The 19,328-nt window shown below is 46.3% G+C and overlaps 2 protein-coding genes across 2 annotated transcripts in view; one reads left to right on the top strand and one right to left on the bottom strand.

Annotated features, from left to right (window-relative positions):
* trappc1 (trafficking protein particle complex 1) overlaps positions 1-1,216 on the bottom strand; it is a 3,089-nt gene extending 1,873 nt beyond the window's left edge. The window contains exons 1-3 of the mRNA XM_031313226.2: positions 1,082-1,216; positions 524-622; positions 24-94 (exon numbers count right to left, since the gene is read on the bottom strand). Coding sequence (XP_031169086.1) covers positions 24-94; positions 524-622 — 170 coding nt within the window. The 5' untranslated portion in view covers positions 1,082-1,216. The remainder of the gene's footprint in view (positions 1-23; positions 95-523; positions 623-1,081) is intronic.
* A 15-nt stretch (positions 1,217-1,231) lies between these two features.
* On the top strand, positions 1,232-18,843 carry psmb6 (proteasome 20S subunit beta 6). The gene is made up of 7 exons (XM_035993971.1): positions 1,232-1,448; positions 13,108-13,175; positions 15,270-15,335; positions 17,208-17,273; positions 17,581-17,710; positions 17,916-18,060; positions 18,691-18,843. Exons 1-7 carry the CDS (start codon positions 1,347-1,349, stop codon positions 18,816-18,818), a joined length of 705 nt encoding a protein of 234 aa, XP_035849864.1. The 5' UTR covers positions 1,232-1,346; the 3' UTR covers positions 18,819-18,843.
* The last annotated feature ends 485 nt before the right edge of the window (positions 18,844-19,328 follow it).

Genomic DNA, 19,328 nt, shown 5'->3' with positions numbered 1-19,328 from the left:
TGATATGGGCTCTATAAGGATACATGTCCAGAGGAGACATCTTACTGACGAATGATCGGATGGAGAACAGCATCCCGTACATCAGCTTAAACTCCTGCAGAGAGACAGACAGGCAGGGAGAGAGACAGGCAGAGAGACAGACAGGCAGGGAGAGAGACAGGCAGAGAGACAGACAGGCAGGGAGAGAGAGAGAGACAGATAGGCAGACATACAGGCAGGTCTTTAGTGAGGCTAGTGTAAATGAACAGTGTCAGTGACAGACAGTGTAAGTCTAGATGAATGAATAATGTTCTGATGTGTGTGAGTGTGAGTGTGTGTGTGTGTGTGAGAGAGAGAGAGTGAGTGAGTGAGTGAGAGTGAGTGTGTGTGTGTGAGTGTGTGTGTGTGTGTGTCTGTGTGTGTGTGTGTGTATATGAGTGAGTGTGTGTCTGTGTGTGAGTGAGTGTGTCTGTGTGTGTGTGTGTGTATATGAGTGAGTGTGTGTCTGTGTGTGAGTGAGTGTGTCTGTGTGTGTTTTCATCACCTCATCTTTGGAGATCCCCGCCTGCTTCTTCCGGTTCCACTCGTTATAGAACAGACAGCTGCCGTTACGGTCAAATATGTACAAGTTATGGACCGTCATCTGGAACACACACACACACACACACACACACACACACACACACACACACACACACACACAATCACACACACACCGTGTTACTGGCCGAGCACTATTCACATCACAAAATCAACAAATACTTGACTATTCATAAGCACTGGGGGTTTTAAATGGAGGCCGAATTGAAGACTAGTTCCTTTAGAGTCTGGTGACCCTTTAAAATATATTTTGTATAACGTGTATTTTGTGTTATTTGTTATTTAAATGTCGGGATAACGTTACGCATTTTTAAAACAGGGTCTGGTTATGCGGTCGGTTCAAACGGCCTAAGACGGTCATGAAAATGGACTTAAACTCTTTTTAAACATAATTTAAACAAATAGTGAGTAATTTAGAGCCGACAGAATGCGTTAAACACAACGAATATACTCTGAAAAATGAGTTAAATTAGACATTTTACTGAGCTGCCGCGGTGTTTACCTTCTTTTCCTCTTTCCTGCCGAGCTCAGGACCCCGCAGCAGGGGTGTCCGCTTACGTGCCTGAACCAAACTCTTTTCAGGGAGTTTTATAAATGTAAATTTGACTCACAGCAACAAGACGAAGCACAGACTGAAATCTAACGTATTATGTAATCACACAGAGTTATTTATGATTTTTTTGGTAACTAATTCACAGCGCTAAACCTAAAAGGCGTAAATTACTGCTGCCTCGAGGACGTCACAGAGCGGTTCAAACAGAGACAAGATGGCGGCAGCAGCAGCGTCAATGATGCCGTACTTCGCGCAGCAGATTTCTTCTAAAAACGACCTGGTCCCGGACTGGATGGGCCAGGAAGTCAGCACTGGGGTGAGTACGTGTTGTTGGACCGTAGCGGAGCGAACCGGGCTCGGTTCTGTCTCTGTAGAGAGGTTTCTTCACCCGGTAAAGACGCTGAATGAGACAGCACTTCTGCGGTTAGCTAACGGCGGCTAGCGGCTAACTCTGATTAACTGGTAAAGTTCGGACTAAAAGTAGTATAACCCGGGCCGGACCGGGCTGGGTTCTGTCCCCGGGGCAGGCTGTGGACCTGGGGCGGGTTTATTAAAGAGACAGACGGGGATTGGTGGTGTTATTAGCCGGAGCAGAGGTGTCCGATAATAGGCTCACCGCATTAACGTGACTTTAAGCGGCTAGAAACGAGAAGAAGCTGCGTGGCTACTGCTGAGTCTAGTGAGATATTACCGTTATAAGAGTTAGTTTGGGTAGAAACTAATATATATATATATATATATATATATATATATATATATATATATGCTTTAATAGGTTCTTTGTGAACCTAAACAGTGAACAGCCTATTCCCACTGAATAAAGAAGTCAAATAGATCATTTCTGACATGCTTTTGTTATATACATAAATGAGGCATTATAACTATAAGACATTAACGTTGAATTTCCCCTGCTCCTTTTAAAATATTTGCTTGTAAACTCAACAAAAACATCTCTCTTTGAACGAAACAAATGTGGGGAAAATAACCGTTATACTCAAATAAATAAATGCAAATAAAAATGGAAATTTAAAATAACTGGCTCATAAAACCAGCAAAAAAATATCTGCCCCTTAGGACAAGTTACTGCCTTGGTTATCTCTGTAGGGCAAGTTCTTGGCCAAGAAAAGCAGCATGTTAACTTTGCTAGGTTTCAAACATGTACGTTGACATGTTACCACGCTCCCTGAAGTGCTGAAGAGCCTCTCGGAGGGAGAACTAGTCGCAGGTATACAAAGATACTTCTGAGCAAGTTTGGTCAGCTTAGGGTAGGTGGCCTGGTGGCCAAAGGGTCTGCTTCACTGTGAATGGTGGGGGAGAACAAGTAGCTGTTAAGTTGAGCTTCAACAGCTTGCTCCAGATGCATGAAAGATGCTGTTGGAGTGGGGCTTGGATGTGTTTTGAGCAAACTGGCCAATGATCGCTTTGTCTGTTTTTGGCTGGGGGGCTCCGTGGTCTGGGCCTCCGTGTTCTCAGAATGTGTCCCCTCCTTCTGTGCTGATCCTGCTCTTGATGTCCTCAACTTTTTCACTGCTGCTGTCGTGTTCCTGGGTCATCATACTTTGTATTCATGTAATCCAGGATTTTCACTTTAATGGACTTGGTTAAATCTGTCATCTTCCTTTTCTACAAGAACTGATGTCTTTAAAAGATGAAGGACGGGTTTCACATTTCAAACGCTGACATAGATTTCCCCGGATAGAGCATCAGTAAATTCCTGCAAAGGGTGTAATGCCAGCTTTACAGCCTCTAGTACATACTGCCAGGAGGGAACAGATGCCGTGTTTTCCGGTCTGCTGATAGGACATCAGAAATGGCCCGCCGCTGCTCCAAGACCCTCTCAATCATCTGTTGCCCTGAGCCCCACCTAGTTGGACATTCTGTGATGAGTGAGTGCTGTAGGGCTGTCCTCCACTAAAGAAATTCTTAGTCGACTAACACTTATATGATTTAGTCGGTTAATGGATTAGTTGATGTAATCGACAGAGCTGTGCTCTTTGAGAGGTGGTTAGGGCTGCATGGGGACGCAACGCAAATCTCGCGGGAGCGGGCGGTTTTAACTTTGCTGCGGGCGGGAGCGGGCGGCTAAAAAAAACCACTGCGGGATCGGGATGTAGCCTGGAACCCCCCCACGCCAGCAGAAACCATAGATATACATATATACTGACTGAGTATATATACATATATACTGACTGAGTATATACTGTATAGGCCATCTATGAGCAGACACCAGCGTGTCTGAGCCTCCCAGGACGGGGGAGCTCTGAGCCAAGGCTCCGTCCACCCTCATCCTCGGCTCCTTCCTCCCCCTCTCTCCCTCATCCTCGGCTCCTTCCTCCCCCTCTCTCCCTCTCCTTCTGCTCCTTCCTCCCCCTCTCTCCCTCATCCTCGGCTCCTTCCTCCCCTTCTCTCCCTCTCCTTCTGCTCCTTCCTCCCCCTCTCTCCCTCATCCTCGGCTCCTTCCTCCCCTTCTCTCCCTCTCCGTCCACCCTCATCCTCAGCTCCTTCCTCCCCCTCTCTCCCTCTCCTTCTGCTCCTTCCTCCCCCTCTCTCTCTCTCCTCTCTCCCTCATCCTCGGCTCCTTCCTCCCCCTCTCTCCCTCTCCGTCCACCCTCATCCTCGGCTCCTTCCTCCCCCTCTCTCCCTCTCCGTCCACCCTCATCCTTGGCTCCTTTCTCCCCCTCTCTCCCTCTCCTCTCTCCCTCTCCTCTCTCCCTCATCCTCGGCTCCTTCCTCCCCCTCTCTCCCTCTTCTCTCTCCCTCATCCTTGGCTCCTTCCTCCCCCTCTCTCTCTCTCCTTTCTCCCTCATCCTCGGCTCCTTCCTCCCCCTCTCTCCCTCTTCTCTCTCCCTCATCCTTGGCTCCTTCCTCCCCCTCTCTCCCTCTCCTCTCTCCCTTATCCTCGGCTCCTTCCTCCCCCTCTCTCCCTCTCCGTCCACCCTCATCCTCGGCTCCTTCCTCCCCCTCTCCCTCATCCTCGGCCCCTTCCTCCCCCTCTCTCCCTCTCCTCTCTCCTCATCCTCGGCTCCTTCCTCCCCCTCTCTCCCTCTTCTCTCCCTCATCCTCGGCTCCTTCCTCCCCGTCTAACAGCAGCAAGCACCTGCCTTCTTTGCCTTCATCTTCTCCCTATTAACCTATAAAATGACGTGTTTTCTCATGCGGGACGGGAGAAGACACAACATCAATGCATCTCTATTATTGTGCGGGCATAAATTCTCAGTTTTGCGGGAGCGGGCGGGAGTGTAACACACACGTTGCGGGTGCGGGCGGTAATGGTCAGGAATTCGCCGGGCGGGAGCGGGATGAAGAAAACAGTCCCGTGCAGGGCTCTAGTGGTTAAGACTAGAAAAGCACAATATAAATGTAGTTAATGAACCATCTGTTAAACTGAGTTTCTCCACAATTAATCCTGCAAAAGCACCACTTTAAATCTTGTGTTTACCAGAAATGTGCTCATAAGTTTCTTGGAAATGAGTAATTAAGCAAGAATAAGCATAAAAAATGACTCAACTAAAGAAATCTTAGTCGACTAAGACCAAAACGACGATTAGTGGACTAATGTACTAAGAGGGGGCAGCCCTAGGGTGCTCAGGGAGGTTGTGCTCTTGTTGTGCTTTTTTTCAGTGCCTCTTCTGCTTCCAGCTGTGGGGAAATGTCCCACCAGTATGTTGCACAGCCCAGCTGCCCGGTAGGGCTGAACAATTAATTGCATTTGTGATAATATCGCGATATGTTAAAACGTGATTTCCTAATCGCAAAGGCTGTGATTTGGTCACATGACTCGCGAGAGCAAATCAGTCTGCACTCCGCAGAGAAAGCATCAACTAGCACGCTAACGCTACGCCGTACCTGGAGCTGATTTCTGTCATTCTAACAACTCTGAGTTGTAGTTTAAAACTTTTACAGCCATTTTAATAAAATGAAGGGTTTTATTCTGGTTCGAGTCCATACGTGCAGTTAATGGATACAGACACGCAGAACTGAAGGCTCGGTTAGCAACGATTAGCTCTGATTAGCGGTTAGCTCCGGTTAGCGGTTAGCTCCGTTATAAAGATATGAGTGGAGGAGCTGCCACTGAGAGGGGTAACAACCAGACTCTGATAAATGACGTTCGGGGAGCTTTCACAGCAGCGTGGCCGCGGGGTTTCAACGGTTTTATTAGTACAGTTAATCCCACGACAAGAACACCAGCAACATGCTAACGCAACGATAGCCTCTCTGAACAAGAACACCAGCAACTAGCTAACGTAACGATAGCCTCTCTGAACAAGAACACCAGCAACTAGCTAACGTAACGATAGCCTCTCTGAACAAGAACACCAGCAACTAGCTAACGTAACGATAGCCTCTCTGAACAAGAACACCAGCAACATGCTAACGTAACGATAGCCTCTCTGAACAAGAACACCAGCAACTAGCTAACGTAACGGTAGCCTCTCTGAACAAGAACACCAGCAACATGCTAACGTAACGATAGCCTCTCTGAACAAGAACACCAGCAACTAGCTAACGTAACGATAGCCTCTCTGAACAAGAACACCAGCAACTAGCTAACGCAACGATAGCCTCTCTGAACAAGAACACCAGCAACTAGCTAACGCAACGATAGCCTCTCTGAACAAGAACACCAGCAACTAGCTAACGTAACGGTAGCCTCTCTGAACAAGAACACCAGCAACTAGCTAACATAACGATAGCCTCTCTGAACAAGAACACCAGCAACATGCTAACGTAACGATAGCCTCTCTGAACGAGAACACCAGCAACTAGCTAACGTAACGATAGCCTCTCTGAACGAGAACACCAGCAACTAGCTAACGTAACGATAGCCTCTCTGAACAAGAACACCAGCAACTAGCTAACGTAACGATAGCCTCTCTGAACAAGAACACCAGCAACATGCTAACGTAACGATAGCCTCTCTGAACAAGAACACCAGCAACTAGCTAACGTAACGATAGCCTCTCTGAACAAGAACACCAGCAACTAGCTAACGTAACGATAGTCTCTCTGAACAAGAACACCAGCAACTAGCTAACGTAACGATAGCCTCTCTGAACAAGAACACCAGCAACTAGCTAACGTAACGATAGCCTCTCTGAACAAGAACACCAGCAACATGCTAACGTAACGATAGCCTCTCTGAACAAGAACACCAGCAACTAGCTAACGTAACGATAGCCTCTCTGAACAAGAACACCAGCAACTAGCTAACGTAACGATAGCCTCTCTGAATAAGAACACCAGCAACTAGCTAACGTAACGATAGCCTCTCTGAACAAGAACACCAGCAACATGCTAACGTAACGATAGCCTCTCTGAACAAGAACACCAGCAACATGCTAACGCAACGATAGCCTCTCTGAACAAGAAGACCAGCAACATGCTAACGTAACGATAGCCTCTCTGAACAAGAACACCAGCAACATGCTAAGGTAACGATAGCCTCTCTGAACAAGAACACCAGCAAAATGCTAACGTAACGATAGCCTCTCTGAACAAGAACACCAGCAACTAGCTAACGTAACGATAGCCTCTCTGAACAAGAACACCAGCAACATGCTAACGCAACGATAGCCTCTCTGAACAAGAAGACCAGCAACATGCTAACGTAACGATAGCCTCTCTGAACAAGAACACCAGCAACATGCTAACGTAACGATAGCCTCTCTGAACAAGAACACCAGCAACATGCTAACGTAACGATAGCCTCTCTGAACAAGAACACCAGCAACTAGCTAACGTAACGATAGCCTCTCTGAACAAGAACACCAGCAACATGCTAACGTAACGATAGCCTCTCTGAACAAGAACACCAGCAACTAGCTAACGCAACGATAGCCTCTCTGAACAAGAACACCAGCAACTAGCTAACGCAACGATAGCCTCTCTGAACAAGAACACCAGCAACTAGCTAACGTAACGATAGCCTCTCTGAACAAGAACACCAGCAACATGCTAACGTAACGATAGCCTCTCTGAACAAGAACACCAGCAACATGCTAACGTAACGATAGCCTCTCTGAACAAGAACACCAGCAACATGCTAACGTAACGATAGCCTCTCTGAACAAGAACACCAGCAACATGCTAACGTAACGATAGCCTCTCTGAACAAGAACACCAGCAACTAGCTAACGCAACGATAGCCTCTCTGAACAAGAACACCAGCAACTAGCTAACGTAACGATAGCCTCTCTGAACAAGAACACCAGCAACATGCTAACGTAACGATAGCCTCTCTGAACAAGAACACCAGCAACATGCTAACGTAACGATAGCCTCTCTGAACAAGAACACCAGCAACATGCTAACGCAACGATAGCCTCTCTGAACAAGAACACCAGCAACTAGCTAACGCAACGATAGCCTCTCTGAACAAGAACACCAGCAACTAGCTAACGTAACGATAGCCTCTCTGAACAAGAACACCAGCAACATGCTAACGTAACGATAGCCTCTCTGAACAAGAACACCAGCAACATGCTAACGTAACGATAGCCTCTCTGAACAAGAACACCAGCAACTAGCTAACGTAACGATAGCCTCTCTGAACAAGAACACCAGCAACATGCTAACGTAACGATAGCCTCTCTGAACAAGAACACCAGCAACTAGCTAACGCAACGATAGCCTCTCTGAACAAGAACACCAGCAACTAGCTAACGCAACGATAGCCTCTCTGAACAAGAACACCAGCAACTAGCTAACGTAACGATAGCCTCTCTGAACAAGAACACCAGCAACATGCTAACGTAACGATAGCCTCTCTGAACAAGAACACCAGCAACATGCTAACGTAACGATAGCCTCTCTGAACAAGAACACCAGCAACATGCTAACGTAACGATAGCCTCTCTGAACAAGAACACCAGCAACATGCTAACGTAACGATAGCCTCTCTGAACAAGAACACCAGCAACATGCTAACGTAACGATAGCCTCTCTGAACAAGAACACCAGCAACTAGCTAACGTAACGATAGCCTCTCTGAACAAGAACACCAGCAACATGCTAACGTAACGATAGCCTCTCTGAACAAGAACACCAGCAACATGCTAACGTAACGATAGCCTCTCTGAACAAGAACACCAGCAACATGCTAACGTAACGATAGCCTCTCTGAACAAGAACACCAGCAACATGCTAACGTAACGATAGCCTCTCTGAACAAGAACACCAGCAACTAGCTAACGTAACGATAGCCTCTCTGAACAAGAACACCAGCAACATGCTAACGTAACGATAGCCTCTCTGAACAAGAACACCAGCAACATGCTAACGTAACGATAGCCTCTCTGAACAAGAACACCAGCAACATGCTAACGTAACGATAGCCTCTCTGAACAAGAACACCAGCAACATGCTAACGTAACGATAGCCTCTCTGAACAAGAACACCAGCAACTAGCTAACGTAACGATAGCCTCTCTGAACAAGTGCACACGGCAGCACGCAACTTCACGAGGGGGAGGGGCTGGAGGCAGCTCCTCTCTGTGCACTGTAAAAAATTGTGTGTGTGTATATATATATATATATATATATATATATATATATATATATATACACACACTATATTTTTACTTTTTTACTTTTTTAAATGTCTAGTGTGTAATTGTGTGTTCATACTATGAAATGATTTATTGTTTGTCTTTGTTGAATAATACAGAAGACTAAGAGCTTAAAAAAAAATCGAATCGAAATCGCAATATTTGGGGAAAAAAATCGCAATTAGATTATTTTCAAAAATCGTTCAGCCCAGCAGCCGGTCAATGCCGCTGTCATCATTAACAGCATTTCCTGGAAAGAAGATAAGAAATAAATTGTTACAAACTAGTCAAACTACCAGTAAACATTGTAGCCAATTATTTAATTATTATTGAATTATTTATAATTAATAATAATTTAACTAAATAAAATAACATTTTATAATATAATTTTTGTAATAAAGTAATATTTCAAAGGCTGCATAATTAACTACAGTTCTTACAGTGATAATCCAGCACTATAGCCCTGTTAGATAAATGCTGACCATGCAGTGGGGAAATACAACTTCAATTATTATGCTTAATTTTACAAGTGCTCAGGGTTTCCTGTTTATAATTAAATAATACGTGCAGTAGTCTACAATAGTACCATTTATTAGGTGGCTTGGTTGTAGAATGCGGTCTGTTAAGTATAACGCACCGTTGCCATGAAAAACAGAGCGTTGCTATGGACACACGTGATTCTAACCATAGAGACGGAGCGTACTATTTTCTAGGGCTGCCACCTCTTAGTCCATTAGTCGACTAATCGCTCGTTTTGGTCTTAGTCCACTAAGATTACTTTAGTTGATGAGTCATTTTTTATCCTTATTCATGCTTAATTACTCATTTCCAAGAAACTTATGAGCACATTTCTGGTAAACACAAGATTTAAAGTGGTGCTTTTGCAGGATTACCGTATTTTCCGGACTATAAGTCGCTCCGGAGTATAAGTCGCATCAGTCAAAAAATGCGTCATGAAGAGGAAAAAAACATATATAAGTCGCACTGGACTATAAGTCGCATTTATTTAGAAATTGATTTCACAAAATCCAAGATCAAGAACAGACATTGAATCTGGAAAGGCAAGTTATTCAACTACACAGTAGCACACAGAACAAGGGGCTGAATACGGTAGGTGTCCGGTATGTTAACGTAACACATTAACAGTTATTCAACTATACAACAGAATACAGAACAACTACCAGGGCGTGGAGACGTAACTGCACCGTTGACGTGCATCTACATCTGTGGACTCGTTCCTCCAGCTCTGGCCATCTGGCTTTCAGTGCGCGACTAGCTTTCTTTGTTTCCTTCATTGCAGTAAGAGTCACCTTCTCGCCAGTCCCTCACAAGTTTCTCTCTCACTCCAAACTTTCTTTCTGCTGCTCGATTACCGTTTTCGGCTGCATATTTTACTACCTGCAGTCACCTGCAGTTTCTTTTCTTTCTCAGTTGTCTTTAGGAGCAGCATATAGTTGTCAGAAGCCTAGAGCGCCCTCTGGAGGCTGTAGACGGTGATGTTTTCAGCATGAAATAACATTTAAAAACGTGAAATTATAAATATTTTGATATATAAGTCGCACCTGACTATAAGTCGCAGGACCAGCCAAAGTATGAAAAAAAGTGCGACTTATAGTCCGGAAAATACGGTAATTGTGGAGAAAGTCAGTTTTACAGATGGTTAATTAACTACATTTATATTGTGCTTTTCTAGTCTTAACCACCTCTCAAAGAGCACAGCTCTGTCGATTACATCAACTAATCCATTAATCGACAAAATCATATAAGTGGTAGTCAACTAAGAATTCCTTTAGTCGAGGACAGCCCTATAAATTATTTATTTGGAAGGTAGCCATGTAATAAGCGGGATAATGTAGAGCGAGGCGGTTGTTATATAGCGAATACAATGCCTTCAGGCTGATTAGGACCCCGACGCAAACAACCGTCTCGCTCTACATCATCCCTTACGTAAAGCACATATCATTTACACTTACCAATGGCAAGATGCAGCCTGTGGCCACAGCACTGAAGTCTGACCCAGTGGTGGAGTTCTGTGGCTTTCACGACGTTTGCCCCGTTGTCGGTGGTGATGACCAGCTGCTCTTCCCGCAAATGCCAGCTGGCCAAAGCATCACGTAGTCCACAGGCAGCGTTTTCTGCGGTGTGCTGTCCGGGGAAGTAGTCTGTCTGTAGACATCGCGTTTTCAGTTCAAAGTCTTGATCCAGGAAGTGCACAGCGAGGCTGATGTAGGCCTCTGTCGCTCCACTGGACCAAAGATCTGTGGTACACGCGTAGTGTTCAACTTGACTCCACGGTCTCCCTGCATGCATCATACGTTTTTGGAATGGCCACTTGCGAAAAATCCAATGGGCCATCCAATCTCTGTACAACCAAAGTGAGAGCTGTGTCCGGGTTCTCGGCAGTAAGTCGGACTCGTTTCAGGTGAGAGTTGGCCTCCGCCAGGGCTGCACTTTGTCACCAATCCTGTTTGTAGTATTTATGGACAGGATATCGAGGCGTAGTCGGGGTGGAGAGGGGTTGCAGTTTGGTGAGCTGGGGATCTCATCGCTGCTTTTTGCAGATGATGTGGTCCTGATGGCATCATCGGCCTGTGACCTTCAGCACTCACTGGATCGGTTCGCAGCCGAGTGTGAAGCGGCTGGGATGAGGATCAGCACCTCTAAATCTGAGGCCATGGTTCTCAGCAGGAAACCGATGGAGTGCCTTCTCCAGGTAGGGAATGAGTCCTTACCCCAAGTGAAGGAGTTCAAGTACCTTGGGGTCTTGTTCGCGAGTGAGGGGACAATGGAGCGGGAGATTGGTCGGAGAATCGGCGCAGCGGGTGCGGTATTACACTCAATTTATCGCACCGTTGTGACGAAAAGAGAGCTGAGCCAGAAGGCAAAGCTCTCAATCTACCGGTCAGTTTTCGTTCCTACCCTCACCTATGGTCATGAAGGCTGGGTCATGACCGAAAGAACGAGATCCAGGGTACAAGCGGCCGAAATGGGTTTCCTCAGGAGGGTGGCTGGCATCTCCCTTAGAGATAGGGTGAGAAGCTCAGTCATCCGTGAGGAGCTCGGAGTAGAGCCGCTGCTCCTTCGCGTCGAAAGGAGCCAGTTGAGGTGGTTCGGGCATCTGGTAAGGATGGCCCCTGGGCGCCTCCCTAGGGAGGTGTTCCAGGCACGTCCAGCTGGGAGGAGGCCTCGGGGAAGACCCAGGACTAGGTGGAGGGACGTCCAGCTGGGAGGAGGCCTCGGGGAAGACCCAGGACTAGGTGGAGGGACGTCCAGCTGGGAGGAGGCCTCGGGGAAGACCCAGGACTAGGTGGAGGGATTATATCTCCAACCTGGCCTGGGAACACCTCGGGATCCCCCAGTCGGAGCTGGTTAATGTGGCTCGGGAAAGGGAAGTTTGGGGTCCCCTGCTGGAGCTGCTACCCCCTCAACCCGACACCGGATAAGCGGATGAAGATGGATGGACTTGCGAAAAATAAGTCCGTGATGGAATCTGGTATCTTCGGTCCAAATTGGTTATCAGGCTCACAAAAGCATCTTTAGTCACTGTGTTCACAGGCATCGTGTCCTTCGCCAAATAACGAGTTCTGGCCGCTGTGATTTCTCTGTGGCGTTTAGACGTTGTGTCATCAGGAGTTACACTCGCAAAACTCTGAAGAACTGACTGCTGTTGTCGTGATGGCAAGGTTTTAGATGTTTTTGGTTTTGTTGTTTGGCTAGTTTGAATTGTTCTTTATGATTGTATTGCAGGTGATGATGGAGGTTGGTCGTGTTTCCTCTTGAGTTGCCACCACTGTTGGCCATGTTTACACAGTACCTGTGTTTGTAACGCGTCATCTCTCCGAAATCCAAAATAATTCCATATAGCTGAAGTGCTGTTCTTTTTCACCCCAAGGTCTTCGTCAGCCGCCACATTTACCTCCCTCTTCTCTCCGTCCTCCGCCATCGTATAACGGCACGCTGTCCCAACTACGTTGACAGACGCCTCACAAATCAATCTGAGCGTAGCTGACACATCTGGGGCGTCACCTGATTGGCCAAATAGCATGCCAACCATGTCTTCAGGGCTAAACGTGATAGGTCAAACGTTTATAACCTGCGCTTAGGGCGTCTAATAAATCCTTATTCATCGTGTCAGGCTGTCTGTTGGGATGTGTTCATCGCGCTAGTTCACATCACTATATCTATCTATCTATCTATCTCTCTCTGTCTCTTTTAGCTTTTTGAGTTGTTTATGAATTCTGATAATGGATCAATAATGTTACTGCCTGATTGATAACAACCTGTCTGTCTCTCTCTCTCCACCTGTCTCTCTCTCTCTCTACCTGTCTGGCTCTCCACCTGTCTGCCTGTCTGTCTGTCTCTCCCCCTGTCTGTCTCTCTGTCTCTCTCCCCCTGTCTGTCTCTCTGTCTCTGTCTGTCTGTCTGCCAGACTACCATCATGGCGGTGGAGTATGATGGAGGAGTTGTGATCGGTGCCGACTCTCGCACCACAACAGGGTAAGACGACTACCGTCTGTCTGTCTGTCTGTCTGTCTGTGGTATCACACACATGTAAACCTGTCTCTCTGCCTGTCTGTCTCTCTGTCTGTCTGTGGTATCACACACACATGTCAACCTGTCTCTCTGCCTGTCTGTCTCTCTGTCTGTCTGTGGTATCACACACACATGTAAACCTGTCTCTCTGCCTGTCTGTCTGTGGAATCACACACACATGTAAACCTGTCTCTCTGCCTGTCTGTCTCTCTGTCTGTAGTATCCAGGGGCTGATTGGCCATCTGGCGATTCTGGCAAATGCCAGAGGGGCCGGGCCATTTTTTTAAATGTGGGCCGGTCAGATATCATTTTTTTTTTTTTAATATACAAATAAATTGTCTTTACAGGCCGACATAGGACGGATTTTTATCGCTCGCACGATTTCACTATGGTTATTATAATAATAATAATAATGTTATTAATAATATTAAGCATTTGGCCAGGTGGCAACGGCCGGCCTGGTCCCACGTTGGCCCGACCGACCCAATCAGAAGTTACTCAAATTGGGACGTTCAGTCAAAATCAAACACGTCACCTTCAAACAGGATCTGTGTTTGCAGGGTCCAGGCTGTACCGGACCGTCCCGGTGATCATGCTGGTCTGGGGGACCGGCCGCGCAGCGAGAAGCCGCCGCTGACGGGCGCAGACCGCTGTCTGTCCACGCGGCCGTCTGACGGCATCGGTATTAAATTGACAGTTTCATTACCACTTAAAAACGTGTCATCGCGTTAAATAGTAGTCTAATCCAGTGTTTTGGTACAGTTGGTTTAACACCTGATGTGAAGTGTAGGCCTACAGGAGGACACATGACAACCTGCTCCGTCTTTCTGCTGGGCCCCATTCACGTAGTAGTTTTACACTATGAAGGTTAAACTCTGCAGTTAATCCGCGGTTCACATGTATGCATGAACTGTGGTGGTCCGTTACTGTAGTCTCAACATCACTGATCAGTTCTGATTAACAGAATATAGAAAACACACTTCCTAACGTCTTGTATCCATAACATGATTGTGTTATTGTATAATTTAGCAGTGAAAGCAGTAGCCTCTGTTAGTCAATCCTACATCTTTCAACTTGGGAGCAAATCGTGCTGCTTGGGGGGACAGAGTGACCATGAAGTCCTGTTCATGCTGATTAAACAGCTGGACCTTGGGATCAAGTGTTGTCGTATCGGCCCGTGTCCCGGATGTAGAAGCCCCCTCACTGGACTACTGATATAATAATATTCCATTATATTTTGTATTTTGACTTGTTACCTGCCACCAGAATTTTGTGATTTCCTTGCCATAAATATAGACGTTTTTACTGTAAATTGGTGCCTAAAAATGTATCCGGATGCAGGAATGGAAGTCTTTTACTCTCAACATTTCCAAAAGGCCAATTATGAGCAATGAAACTCCTGAAGTATAATCACAGACATGACAACATATTTAATATGCAGAGTTAGAGAGTTAAAACAGAACCAGACAGACAGTATGTACAGGGTCAACAGAGAGACAGACAGGCAGACAGGCAGACAGGGAGACACACAGACAATCAAACAGGCAGGCAGACAGACAGAGAGGCAGGCAGACAGACAGGCAGACAGGCAGGCAGACAGGCAGAGAGACAGGCAAGCAGAGAGACAGACAGTGACAACAAAGACCAACATACTGTAGAGTGACAGTAACAGTATGTGTAGGCTACATTTGTTATAAACGTGAGCTCTTTAAAAAGTAGTAATCATTGTTTGCCAGTTACTTTAAAGTGTAAACATCAGTTCCTTGAGGTAGTGCTGATATTATTCACCATCTGAACACTAATGTAACTAGTGAATGCAGGTGTCTGGGGGGGGGGGCTGCATGGTGATGTGGGCTGGTGTGACTACAGTACCAGGGCTGAAGTTTGGTCCCAGTCTGCCCCTGGTGGTATCACACACACATTTAAACCTGTCTCTCTGTTCTTTCTGTCTGTCTCTCTGCCTGTCTCTCTCTCTCGCTGCCTGTCTCTCTGTCTGTCTGTGGTATCACACACACATTTAAACATGCCTGTCTCTCTCTCTACCTGTCTGTCTCTCAGAGCTTACATCGCCAACAGAGTAACGGACAAGCTGACTCCGATCCACGACCGGATCTTCTGCTGCAGGTCAGTTCACTTCCTGCTCCGACAACATTTAGGGTCTCTGGAGGAGACATGGACAGCTGTTTACATTACATCATTACATCATTACATCATTACATCATTACATAGACCACATGAACAGCTGTTTACATTACATCATTACATCATTACATCATCACATCATTACATAGACCACATGAACAGCTGTTTACATTACATCATTACATGTATAGGTCGACCGATAGTGGATGTTACCGATAGCGATAGCTAGGTTGGGCCGTATTTGCCGATAACCGTTTAATCGACGATAGTATTTATAACTTATACAGTTGACTAAATACATACGTTGTTTCAAAAAAAGTCCAGACGCTTTTGCCAATAATCTAAATAATAATGTCATATTTATTGATATTACACCCACAGCAATGCTACACAAGCATGTGTGTTGTCTAAAACAGTTCTCCTACATATTTGGAGTCATCCAGTGCAAAAATAACCATAATGAGCATTATAATTCATATAAAGGACAAACAATCTCCAAACAGTGACGCCATTCTTCTCTGTAGAACGGTTCAGAACGGTAACAGACGATCTCTGACCTGGAGGGATCTATCTCTCCCACTATATACTCTTTGTTCTCGCTTGGATGTCCATATAAGGCGTAATGTGTGACGGACCTGCCTTCCCATTGGTTGAAAACATAAACAAAGGCATCATGGGAGATCCCCTTGTCGGTAGCACCTACTGTCTATGGGTAGCACGGAGTTAGCGGCAGAAATGACCGAAAACGTGATGAATTATGGACATCAAGTGGATAAATCTCAGATGAAACAGTTTGGATTTAATGCTCAACAACCCTGAAAAAAGGCCCAAGTTCCAGGCTGGATAGAAAATCACCTGTAGAGGCTGAAAGACACCAGAGACACCCCCGTGACGGCTAACTCGTTAGCTTTTAGCTGCAGCAATCAGTAAGTCTCTACGTTTAACTGTTATTAAATGATCTAAATATGAATCAGAGGTGCCGTTTGGGATCGAGGACGAGCCTTTAGGTTCTGATTCTGACATTTGGGTCGGACTTGTTAGCGTTTATTATTGTCAGTGTTTTAACCTCTGGAGGTACGTTAGCCTACTGCTAATGGTTAGCATCATCTCAGCCTCGAAAGCAAACAAACATACTGTTGTGCTGTTCTTTCTCTACTAATGCAGCATCTATTCAACAAATTAATAACTTTATAATGATATGACAAAATGTACTGTATACATACCTTCTTGCTGTCGATGCTTTAAACGCCATCTGATGTCAGCCTTCTCCGCGGCGTGTTCTCTCGGTGCAGCGCGCAGTAACACGAGTCCAGAATAACCAACCAGGCATCAGTGATAGATTATATTCTCCTCTAGAGGCCTCTACTGTAATGATGCCAGCAGACCCTTCTCAGCTCTCTCGTACTGTGTAATGAATGACGGCGCTCGCTTCTCAGCCGCTCCAGCAACGGACGCAACCATCAGTATGGATTTTTGCCGATAACGATAGTTCCACCAATCAACTATCGGTGCCGATTAATCGGCAAAACCGATGAATCGGTCGACCTCTAATTACATCATTACATAGACCACATGGACAGCTGTTTACATTACATAGACCACATGGACAGCTGTTTCCATTACATAGACCACATGGACAGCCTTTACTGGACCTCTTTAAGTTCCTCAACCATTTCATATGTTTATTATAATGAACCTGAACCTTTCTGGAAGGATTTTAGTACGACTCAGGAACATTTTAGGAAGCTTAGAGCCTTTTTAGAAGAAGCTCCAACCATCTCAGGACCTGTCTAAGGTCTGGAACGTAACCCAGGACCAGTCTAAGACCTGTAACCTCCATGTTTGTTTGTTCAGGTCTGGATCAGCTGCTGATACTCAGGCCATCGCTGATGTGGTCACCTACCAGCTGGGCTTCCACAGGTAACACACACACACACACACACACACACACACACACACACACACACACACTTAACACACACACACACACACACACACACACACACACACACACACCTAACACACACACACACACACACACACACACTTAACACACACTTAACACACACTTAACACACACACACTTAACACACACACACACACACACACTTAACACACACACACACTTAACACACACACACACACACACCCACCCAGAGACAGTGTGACAGCGTCAGCATCCAGTCAGGTGTGATTAATGTCTACCTGTTTGTGGTCCCGCCCCCAGCATTGAGCTAGATGAGCCCCCATTGGTGGAGACGGCAGCCAATCTGTTCAAAGCCAGCTGCTACCGCTACAGAGAGGAGCTGAGTGCTGGGATCCTAGTGGCTGGATGGGACCGCAGGAAGGGGGGGCAGGTACTACTACACACTACACACTACACACTACACACACACTGGAACCGCAGGAAGGGGGGGCAGGTACTACTACACACTACACACTACACACACACTACACACTACACACACACTGGAACCGCAGGAAGGGGGGGCAGGTACTACTACACACACTATAAGGGATATTCCAACGTGTGTGTGTGTGTGTGTGTGTGTGTGTCTCCAGGTGTACTGCGTTCCTATTGGAGGGATGATGGTGAGACAGCCTGTCTCTATTGGAGGCAGCGGCAGCTCTTACATCTACGGCTTCATGGACTCAAACTACAAACCTGACCTGACCAAGGACCAGTGTCTGGAGCTCACTGCTGCAGGTACACACACACACACACACACACACAGAGACACAGACACACACACACACACACACACACACACACAGAGACACAGACACACACACACACACACACACACAGAGACACAGACACACACACACACACACACACACACAGAGACACACACACAGACACAGACACACACACACACACACACACACACACACAGTGCATCTCACTATCTTTGTGGGGACCCGTCATTGACATAATGCATTCCCTAGCCCCTTACCCTAACCTTAACCATCACCACTAAATGCCTAACCTTAACCCTTACCCTCACCCTAACCATAACCTAATTCTAACCCTAATCCTAAAACCAAGTCTTAACCCTCAAACAGACCTTTAACCTTGTGGGGTCCAGCATTTTGGCCCCCACGAATATAGTAAAACAAGCACACGCACACACACACACAACTGGTGCCATTTTAGACTTTTTTACTGATCCTGTCTCTCTCTCTCTCTCTCTCTCTCTCTCTCTCTCTCTCTCTCTCTCTCTCTCTCTCTCTCTCTCTGCCTGTCTGTCTCTCTCTCTCTCTCTCTCTCTCTCTGCCTGTCTGTCTCTGTCTGTCTGTCTCTCTCTCTCTCTCTCTCTGCCTGTCTGTCTCTCAGCCCTGTCTCTGGCGATGGAGAGAGACGGCTCCAGCGGCGGTGTGATCAGACTGGCGAGCATCTCTGAGGACGGAGTAGAGAGACGAGTCATCCTGGGAAACCAGCTGCCCAAATACTCCACACACTAAACACACACACACACTTAACACACACGCGCACACATATACACACACTTAACACACACACACACATAGACACACACACACAGCTGTATTAACATGTCATTTTTCTGTCAATAAAGTTTTGAGTCTGTCTCTGCTGTCCTGTTCTTCTTTAAACAACTGCAGGGTTAGCCTAGCTTAGCACAGAGACTGGTAGTGTGCTTACACAGCAGCAGGGGAGACATTACACTGTTACACAGCAGGGGAGACATTACACTGTTACACAGCAGGGGGAGATGTTAGAAGAGCCATAGACAGTATATAAACTGGAGCAGCAGGTCCCGTGTCTCTGGACGGAGACCAGTGAAGTCTCTTTCCCGGTGATGGCTGAGCGTTACTGAGCAGCCTCCAACTGAGCTTGAAGACGTAGATGTGACGTGAGCAACCTGTCTGAAAGTTATTTATTTTTTTATTAATGTTTATTTAACAATGATAAATGCAAGATGCCATGCATACAGGGTTATAGCCATGACTAAT

Source organism: Sander lucioperca, chromosome 17 (genome assembly GCF_008315115.2).
Source record: "Sander lucioperca isolate FBNREF2018 chromosome 17, SLUC_FBN_1.2, whole genome shotgun sequence".
In the NCBI taxonomy this organism is placed as follows: domain Eukaryota; kingdom Metazoa; phylum Chordata; class Actinopteri; order Perciformes; family Percidae; genus Sander; species Sander lucioperca.
This window is presented reverse-complemented; position numbering and strand designations above follow the sequence as displayed.